Source organism: Varanus komodoensis, unplaced genomic scaffold, assembly GCF_004798865.1.
Source record: "Varanus komodoensis strain SLA01 unplaced genomic scaffold, ASM479886v1 scaffold63, whole genome shotgun sequence".
Lineage (NCBI taxonomy): Eukaryota > Metazoa > Chordata > Lepidosauria > Squamata > Varanidae > Varanus > Varanus komodoensis.
The window spans coordinates 85,259-95,388 of record NW_025336259.1 but is presented as its reverse complement, the minus strand read 5'-3'; the positions used below and the strand labels follow the sequence as shown (position 1 = coordinate 95,388).

The 10,130-nt window shown below is 53.2% G+C and overlaps 1 protein-coding gene across 2 annotated transcripts; it reads right to left on the bottom strand.

Moving 5' to 3' along the window:
• Window positions 1-1,617: 1,617 nt before the first annotated feature.
• On the bottom strand, window positions 1,618-8,517 carry LOC123033576 (sialidase-3-like). 2 transcript variants are annotated; one of them, XM_044450243.1, is made up of 3 exons: window positions 8,457-8,517; window positions 5,492-5,722; window positions 1,618-2,687 (listed from the first exon to the last, which is right to left on the bottom strand). In XM_044450243.1, the coding sequence occupies exons 2-3, from the start codon at window positions 5,696-5,698 to the stop codon at window positions 1,647-1,649; spliced, it is 1,248 nt and encodes a 415-aa protein (XP_044306178.1). In that variant the 5' UTR covers window positions 5,699-5,722; window positions 8,457-8,517; the 3' UTR covers window positions 1,618-1,646. The 2 variants fall into 2 exon arrangements, with proteins under 2 accessions (XP_044306178.1, XP_044306179.1); XM_044450244.1 differs by lacking the exon at window positions 8,457-8,517 and adding an exon at window positions 7,669-7,777.
• Between the last annotated feature and the right edge of the window lie 1,613 nt (window positions 8,518-10,130).

The following is a 10,130-nucleotide window of genomic DNA, read 5'->3' as shown; positions in this document are numbered from 1 at the left end:
CAAACTCAGCCAGAAGAGATGCCAAGCCATTCCTGGCTTATAAAGCACCAGGTTTTATCATGTCACGTGAGTCTCTCTCTTTGCTCTGTCGTGTAAAAAGGTTTGGGACTGAGGCTAGTGACCAGCCCTGAAAAGAGAGGTTCGCCTGGCGCCGTCGTTATTTGTTTTTCGGCGCCAGGCGAAGACCTTTTTATTTAAGCGGCATTTTAATTGTTAATATTATTGGATTTTATCTGGCCAGGGCGGCTTATTTTATATTGGTATTTTCATATTTTTAACTCAATGTTTATATTTTTTAATTTAATGTTATTTTTTAACTTATTGTCGTAAGCTGCCCCGAGGCTTCGGCGAATGGGGCGGCATAAAAATGTTTTAATAAATAAATAAAATAAATAATAAAAAAGGCTCTTGTGACTGAAGAAGAGATTACGAATTTTCTCATCTCTGAGCCTCAACCACTCCTGAAGCTCACAGGACCATTAAAAAAATATCTATGCCTGTTTAGACTGAAAAGAGGCTTAGACTGAAAAGAGGCCTGCCTGGAGTTGTAGACTAGTTTCTCCCTAAACAGGCATGGGGTTGCATCCTTAAATGGCAGAGGTCCTTTGTGGAACTCCCAGAAAGCTAGAAAGTACTTAAGGCATCATGCAACAATTTAAAACATTAACTACCCTGTGGCAATCAAAACAAGAACAGGAAAATCATTCAAGGCATTCTCAGTGCATCAAAAATGACCTATTTCTAAATGCTAAATAGAAGAAAAAACATCTTTATCCGCCCTTCTAAAGGCAGAGAGAATGGGGGCCATTAGTCATGGACAAGGCCGGAGACGGCAGCACTGAGTCGGTGGCACAGGGGCTCCAGGGCCAGACTGGACTGGGCAGACCTGGGGGCCCCCTCCCCACCTGGCCTATGAAGTTAAGTACCTCTCTTTGGGCCACTCACATACTCTGAGGGTCTCCTACCTCACAGGGTGGTTGTGAGGAGAAAAACCGAGATGAGGAGACAGCGTAAGGTGCCTTGCACAAACGGCTGGCTATAAATACATAAATGAATACGGTAGTAAATGGGCATCTGATGCTCTGAATCTGTCCAGTCCTGTGTCCGGTGACAGAAATACCGAACAAGAAACCAGGGCAACACTGGTGAGGATCTGGTGGGTGAAGAGAGGAAGAAGGCGTCTCCATCACTGAGGATTTCACGAGGCATGGCTCATTCACCGAGACCTCTAGAGAGCTTTTCCTTTCAAATGTGAAAACAGAAGGCGGGAGAAAAGCCCACGCACAAAGTTCTGCCCGAAGGCCGTTTTAGGCCCCAGAACAGGCGGCCAGGCCCATCAGACGATCAATGGCCGCCCACCGGGGCCTGCAGACACTGGGGTGAAGGGAATCGGGAGCGAGGCAGCCCGTGAGGCGCAGGCAGACGGGCCTGTGGGTTTCTCGGCACCCGAAGGTGAAGCAGGAGATTCCCCGAGCTCGTTCGGAGGAAGGCCTGTCCGGTCACCCATGGAGGAGGCAGCCGATTTCTCAAGCCTGACGCCTCAGGATATTGGGTCGATTCCTTCGCAGAGATGGCCAGGAGGGGAAAGCGTGGTCTTGTCTTCCATCTTGGGAAACCCTAAACATTCTTGAGCAGAGTTTGGGCAGCTACGCCTGTGAGGGAGAAGCCGGGCAAGCGCAGGCCTCCATCACGTTCTCCAGGAGTTCGCCGTCGGTGAAGAGCCGAAAGGCGATCTCTTCATAGGGGGAGGTCACCCCACACTCAAACAGGCACCCGAAGGCCAGGGACTCCCCGCCCTCACACACGGCCAGGTCCGAGTAGCCGCTGGGCCCGCTGTGCAGCACCCAGGGGGCCTTCCAGCCGCCCTCCTCCAGCGGGGAGGGGTTCAGGTAGATGCCCAGGTCCAGCCGCTTGTGACAGTGCGTGGGATGGGAGAACATGAGCCAGGACGAGCCGCTCTTGTGGGAGGCCAACGACGGGTGAGCCGACCTGGCTGCCTCGTCCTTCTGGCCCAGACCTGGCTGGGGGGTGAAGCTCACCACGCTGCCCTGGCACCCGTGGGGTGGCTCACACAACTGCTGGCAAACGAGGGGCCCCTCGAAGAAGGAGCCCTCGTCCGAGCTGACGGCCTCGACCCGGCACCGGTCCTGGCTCTGGTTGCGGGCGTTGACATACAGGGCCCGGCGGCTGTCCGGGTGGGTCACCTCGGCCACCTGGCACTCGGTCGTCTGGGAGCCCATGAGCAGCTGGCTCCGGGACCAGGACCAGCCCCCATCATCACTGTACAAAACGAAGCAATGAGGATGCGTCCCGGAGACGGCTGCCGGAGCAGGCGAAGGCTCATGGATGTAGTAGGCGTAGGCCGGCACCACCAGGCGCCCGGAGCGGAGCTGCACCCCGTGGCCCGGCCCCACCGCGAAGGTGGCCCAGTTCTTCAGGTCGCCCCCGATCACCTGCTCGGTCAGGTCCGTGGCGGGGCTCCAGGTGCGGCCGCCATCCGGGCTGGCGACGTAGCACAGCCGGGCGGCGTTCCTCCCGGTGCGGATCTGGTGCCACTCCGAGATGGAGGTGTGCACGCAGATGAAGAAGAGGAAAACCTTGCCGCTCTTCCGGTCGTACAGCGGGCACGGGTTCATGGTGCGGTGCCCGGGCAGCACGGCTGTCTCCAGAGCCTCCTGGGGGCCCCACTGCAGCGAGACGGAGAGAAGGGCGGAAAGAGGTGACCGGGACGCGTCTCTGGCCCTGCAGCACAGGGCACATCCCTGCGATATATTGGCAGCTTAGATCTGGAGGACGAAGCCAAGGCACCTTAGCCAGAACATCACCTTGAAAGGGTGAAAACACCTGCATTCGGGTCACCAGAGGCGAGCGGGCCTGGCCCATCTCCTCGCACACATGCCCACTCGCTCGGCGGTAAACGGAACGGATTTCCAAGGCTGTCGTAAGTCAGCCTTCTCCAATCTGGTACCCCCCAGATGTGTTGGACTGCAACTCCCATTGCTCTGGGGAGGATGGACACTGCTGTCTAGCACTTCTGCAGGGCACCAAAGTGGGAGAAGGCTGACATAAATCTGCTGTGCTCTCACATCTGAAGGAAAATAAGCTGCAGTTGCCCGAGCTCATACACAGAAATTTAAGGAGCATCTAGGGATTCTTGCTGTTATCCCTGTTTTCTCATTGGGTCAACTAACTTTTCTTCTGCCATGGATAATTCATTAAGAAAAAAAAGAGGGAATAACTTCACAATGCCCTCTTATTAACTGGGCTAGAAACCTTCCATCTGGAAGCACCCCAGGGGCATCAGAATTTCGGTTGCCAGAATCCACCACTAATTTCTCAAAATATTTATTTTTCTTTGCGCAATATAAAAACAACAAAACCCCACCATTAGAGGAGGAAAAAAGAGGGGAAGAATACTGAATTATAACATTGATTTTTTAAATAGAATTTTAAGAGAGCCATAATGCTGGCTGCTTATTTATCCTTGTAGATATCATATACAGGGATAATATAATTGTTTGCATACACACATGTATGTAGAACAGGACAAACCATGGTTACTAAAAATAATTATGCGTACACTTCAAAAAGGCACCTAAATATTCACATATTTAGCCATTTGTAGATAATGCCTAAAGGCCATCCGTACAAAACCAGAAGTTTCATTAATTCTCCACCTGCTGCATTTAGTGCTCATGGGCCATTTATCCTTCTAATGTTGTAATATTCCTTCTTTAGCTGTTGAAAGGGTGTGGAAAATCTATTTACACTGAGTTTGCATTAAATTCCAGGAGATGGGAGGGTAGGTCAAAAGAACATGTGTATTTTTAAATAGTTCTTACAAAGAACTTTCCATTGCAAGATTTCTCTGAATTATAACTTCCTTCCAAAAGGAAGCTGCCCTCAGGCAGTGCTAACACCTATGAAGGAGAGAAGCTCTCTCAGCAGTGTGGCACCTCCAGCAATTGGCCAATTTAGTTAAGACCTTCTCAAGAAGGTGCTGGTGTGTCAGGTATGCTTGAAAAATAAATTTTTGCTTAATTAAGTGTAGCTGAAGATCCATGACCCTTGCAAAATAAATAATAAGAAAGCACTCCATTGACTGGGCCAGATCATTCCATTCCTGGAGACCTTGGTATCATTTTATTCACCAGTAAAGAATATCTAGAGATGTGGATTTTAGGCTGATCTAAAACTCTCCCTCCTCAATCCATACTTCTGATAATGCAGGCAGCTCCGAAGCTGCAAAAACTGCCAGGCCAAACCTGGAGCCTAAGAAATAATTCAGTCGCATTTATTGCCGTGCAGCCATAGCTGGCATGTCAAGCAGAAAATGGCAGAAAATCATCAGCAGGACCAACAAGTTGTTCCAAAGTAAAGATGAGTCTGGTTTCCAAACATAAATCGAGTATCAGTGGAGCCAAGAGGATGTACCTATCCTAGTACTTCTCCCAAGACTCCACTGGTCCTAACTCTGGTTTTGGGAGTTTTATACCCACCCCAAATGTTGCAGCTCAGGCAGAATGCACACTCTTTAAAAACAAATCCAAGTGCCAGCTATAATGCTTAGAGTACGGGACTGGAGCTTGGACGTTGCTATGCTTCTAGTCCTCACTGAGCCATGGGTGGTGCTGAGCCAGTAGCCAGCTTTTCATGGAGAGGAGGAACAGGTTGTCCAAGCAACTGCCAGCTCCTTGTGAGAGGAAGGATGTAGGCTATAAATGTAAATATAGATGAAAATGGTATGATGCCTAAAGGAATATCTAAAGGGACGCCGGTCGCCATGTATCCGCGCCAGGCCACTCGGATCCTCAGTGCAGGCCAGGCCTCCTTCGTGACCCCCTCAAATGAAGTGAGGAGAAGGGCCTTCTCGGTTGTGGCACCTCAAGGAGGTACAACTGGCACCCATTTTATCCTGCTTTCAACGCTGTCAAGACTTTTTTATTTAGTATCTGTGTTTGTTTATTTTTCGATTTATAGCCTGCCTTTTTCCTACAAGGGGCTCAAGGCAGCTTACATCATTCTCCTCCTCCATCTTCTCCCCACAACAACAACCCTGTGAGGTAGGTTGGGCTGAGAGTCTGTGACTGGCTCAAGTCACCCAGTTGGCTCCATGGCCGAGCGGGGACTCGAACCCGGATCGCCTGAGTCCCAGTCCCCCCTCTTAACCACGACACCACACTGGCTCTCTAGATTGGAGTATTGGTTTGCTGCTGATTTAATGTTGCCCTGTCTACTGTTTTATTGGTTGTTGTTATTGGTCAGAGTATGTTTATTTTCCTCCTATTTCTTATTCGTATGGTCGTATCGATAATGTATTTTAATTTTACTACGCTTTAGGATTTGGTTTCTTATTGTTATTTGTTTTTATTTGTATCTTAAATGTATTTCTATTCCACACTGTGAGCCTTGGGCTTTGGGGCAGCATACAAAAGCGACAGATAAATAGGTAATAGAAATAATGCCCGAAACCCAAACTCTCTCAAGCTACCTGGACAGACAGGCCGTCTCGCAGTCCGCGTCTCATCACCAAGGACTCGGCGTGTTCATCCCTGAAGGAGGACCGCTTCTCTGCAAAGGCCAGGAAGGTGGACTCGGGGGGCAGGTAGAGCAGGGCCGGGATGCGGTAGGTGAGGCCTCCTGGTGCTTCCTGGCGGAAGAGCGTCGCCTTCCTTGGGCTGGCTGGAGGCGCAGACATGCTCCCGGGGAGATCGGCAGCATCCTGAGAAGAGGGGGAAGGACAAGCGCTCTCAGAGGAAGGACAAGGCAACAGTAACCTGGAACACTGACTCCCCTGCCTGATACAGGCCTGCTCTGATTCATCGAAGCTGCCCACCCAGCCGCTTGCCTGTTAAAAACACGAATGTACGTAGAAGTGCGTGCACATATACAGACACACTTATATGTACATGCAGGGCGATAGCAGATGTAGCGTTTCAAGCCCCCCTGCAGACTGAAATAACTGTTGCTCCTCTAGCAACCAGCTCTTCTGAGGCCCGAAGGGGGTGCCACCACGGAGGAAGCCCCGTCGCTGCCAGCCGCTACCCTCGTGGCTCCTCCTGGTGGGCCAGCAACTTGGGCCCCCGGCAGCGATGGCAACCCTTGGCCAGCTGGTGCAGGCACAGCGCTTCCCACCACGTGGAGGTTCGAGGACCAAGCATGCGCCTTGCGCTGGATCCAGAAGCCAGTGTAAATGGCGCAGAACTGGAAAGATGTGCTTCCCAGAAGCGGTGCGGCTGCCGGATTCTGCACCACTGCAGGTGTGAATCCGTGCCGCACCAGGCCCAGGGGTCCATCTAGGCCAGGCCTCTGTTTGCTCAGTGGCCACCCAGCTGCCCACAGGATCACACAAACAGGACAGCGGTGCAAAAGCACCCTCCTCCCCATGTGCCCCAGCATTTGGCCATAAGAACAGAGCGCATTACAGCAATATAAACTGGACATTACCGAGGCATCTTTGGCTAGCTTAGTGGTTGCCTGAAATGGTTTGCGGCTGCTGAAACAGGCCAAGCCAGCAGAAAGCACTCCTGGCTGAGCCTGGTCACATGGCACAAAACCATGGTGGAGCGTGGCACAAAGAAGGCTCCGAGAGGCAGTGTGGTACAGTGGCTAGAGTGTTGCACTGGGGGTTTGGGAGACCTGGGTTCTGGTCCCTGCTCAGGCACGAAGCTCCTTGGGCCAATCACTTCCCGTCAGCCCAACCGACCTCCCAAGGCTATTGTATGGATAAAGTGGAGCAGGGGGAAATACCTTGGATTCTTCACAGGAGGAAAAAAGGGTGGGATATGAATGCCATAGAATCGTCCTCATTATCTTTGTCTCTTACCGCGTTTCCCCGAAAATAAGACCGGGTCTTATATTAATTTTTGCTCCAAAAGACACATTAGGGCTTATTTTCCGGTGATGTCTTATTTTTTCTTACGAAAGCCGTAAGATTCTTGCCCCGAGAGTCCTCCATGATTCCTTTCTTTTACTCAACGGAATAGCTCTTTCTTTTTGTCTGGGGGTCAAAATATTATTCTCTTTAAATCCACCATTAGATCAAGTGTTAATTGCAGACACACGAGACAGGAGTGGCAACACAGAAGGGCATTAAGTGCATCCGTTGCAACACATGACGTGCTGAATTATGAAACGCGTCCGTTTGTTACCAAGTGCGCATGTTGTTCGTGGGCTGCGTCTGTACGCCGACTGGTCATTCGGCAATGAGTCTCGAGTTCATCTGTTTACATAGGCATTTGCCGTTTGCCCAGAGGTGCCCGCTTGGGTATTTACAAATACTTAATTATAATTAATATTATAATTTAAGTATCAATGTCAATAATGTTATTGTATATTTATTTTTATATTAATATTATTATTTTATAATTCGTCTGTTGTGCGTTGCAACGGACGTACTCTATGTGTCCTGGCTGACGATCTTAACTGGGGCTTATTTTTGGGGTAGGGCTTATATTATGAGCATCCTGAAAAACCATGCAAGGGCTTATTTTCTGGTTAGGTCTTATTTTTGGGGAAACAGGGCACTTGGAGAAGATCTGAGTTTTGCTTAGCCACAGTTTGTCTTCGCATCAAGACCAACAAAAACTTTGACACCTAGCTTGAAGCCCTGTCCCAGGGTCAGCAGCAAGACCCCACGGCTCCGGGGTTGGTGCAATGCTTGCTCACCCCGCTATGTCCTCTCGGTCCAAAGGGGCGCCAGACGGGATGCGGCACATGGAGCTTCTCCCGTGCACACGTGCGCGCCCCTTTTTACCAACGCGGGGCAAGGGAAACCGAAGACTCTTCTGGGCGCCCTTCCCCACCTGGCGCCCTCTAGAGATGCCAGTTGAGGCCGCCGCCGCCGCTAGCCGCTGGCCGGGCCGGCTGGGGATGATGGGAGGGGAAGTCAGCCCCCTTCCCTGAAACCCGCGAGGAGAGAGGCGCAATGCGGCAAGACCGGCGAGAGAGGCGGCACGCCGCCTTCCGTGGCGGGGCGGGACTGCGCAGCGGCGGGAGCGGGAGCGGGAGTGGGGGGCTGCCCGGGGCCGGGCCGGGCCGGGCCGTGCCGTGCCCGGTGGGGCTCAGCGGCAGGAGGGCGGGGCGGCAGGCCCCCGCGAGCCCCCCGGCCCCTCTCCCGGCAGGCGAGGCGGAGGGCGGCAGGAGGGGCGGGGAGGGGAGGGGGGCCGCGGGGCGGGCGCTCGGGCCCTCCGCTGACAGCCAGGCTTCCGCGGGGGGGGGGCGCCCCTGCCTTTCCGCTGCCCCCGCCCGTTCTTTTCCGTGCGGCGCCTTGCGAGCCAGCTGCCCGGCCGCCTCGAAGGGGCCTGCGCGGCAGGGCCGCCTGCGTCGCTCGCTGCTTCCCGCAACGGACGGGGCGGCCTGTCCGGAGCCGCCGCCCCCCCCCTTTCTGCCGCGCCCCTGCACAGTCGGGGCGCCCTTGCCCAGGGTGCTGCCCCCCCCAGACCCCCGCCCCTCACCGTGCAGCGATCCTCGGAGCCGCGCAGGAGGAGGGGCGGGCTCGGCCGCGACGGAGAGGCGCCTGCAGGGAGGGGGGAGGGGGGACGGGACGGGCCCTCCCCTCCCCTCCCCGCCCCCCCGCCCCGCCCCCCTGGCGCAAGCGAGCAGGGAAGCCCCCGGAGCCACTTGCGCAGACCCGCACGGGGCCCCGGCGGGGGAACGGCCCCCGCAGCGCGAGGCGCACGCACCTAAACGCGCAGCGACAGGGAAGGGGCGCCCGGATCTCGGCGCAGGGCGGGGGCTGGCCGCTGGCCGTCGTCAGGATCCCGGCATCTCAGTTTGAGAAGAGGGAATAAAACCCGGGTTCGTGGGAAAGACCAAGCGCCCAGACCATCTGAGGCTTTATTGCATGACCCCAAGGTTCCCACGGTACACTCACGATAATGCAGGCTGCATTACCGGGCAGGCAGAGGTGAACTCTGCTGCAGAGCTTCAATACCATTACAGGGCATTTATAGGGACACGGGTACAGGGCAATCGATGACAGAATGCAGGGATTACAATAAGATTCTGAGGTCACCACACATAGAACAGATAAAGAAATGTCAGTCAATCACACAGTAACAATGAGATCACAATATTTCTAATTGCCTGTCTTGACACTTGAACCCATCTCCAGGTCTGCTCAGACATGCAAATTATTATTATATTATTATTATAACATTTCTATGCCGCCCCTTGCCGAAGCCTCTAGAAATTCAAGCCACTAGAAACAATTCATGACACGCTCAGAGACCCCTATCTCGACTCTAAACATTCTGCATGATCAGGGCACATGGAGCCCTCTGGGCTATCAAAAGATTATTGTAAACTGAATTCCAACAATGACTATTTATAATGGATATTTGGGCTAAAATGGCCTACTGTAGCCCACAGCTAAAGGTGAGAGAAAGGAGCGGGGGGAGAGAGGCCATTTTAAACAGTGACAGCTTGGTTTTGAGAAGGAAGGCAGGATTTGATCCCACAATGCGAAAAGCACACAGAAGTAATGTTTTTCAGACAGGATTCATCCAAATTTTCCCAACACCGTCTGGGGGCACTCGCCGAAACCACGGGCTGGGGGCGCACAGCAGCTCCCCGCGCCCTTGCCCTGGGCACGCGGGCTTTTTTGCGGCTCCTGTGCTCGCCACCCTGAATCTTCCCGGTGGGGTTTGCTTTTTCTGAAACCAAAAGCAGCGCCATTTACAAGTAGGGATGCCCTTAGGGGAGAAGGCTCTTTAAGCAAACACACAGGCCTTCAAACCGATGCAAGTTATATGAAAATTGTTATGTTAGTCCTGAAGTCGTGCCTGACCCATCGCGACCCCATGGACAACGCTCCTCCAGGCCTTCCTGTCCTCCACCATCCCCCAGAGACCACTTATGCCGACTGCTTCAGTGACCCCATCCAGCCACCTCATCCTCTGCCGTCCTGTTGCCAATTGCAGCACCCCAAAACACCCCAAAAGTTGGTCGGAGGAAGGCCACATAGCAAAAACACCACAGTTATGCTGTCCCAGAAGGGAAGGCGGATAAGAACAAAATGAGCTTTGTGTAACCCACAGCTAACACGCCAGCCTGACCTCGAATACAGCAATCAAAGGGGCAGTGGAAACGGGTTGCAGCCGCCATGGAAGTTGCACATGTGCAGGGAG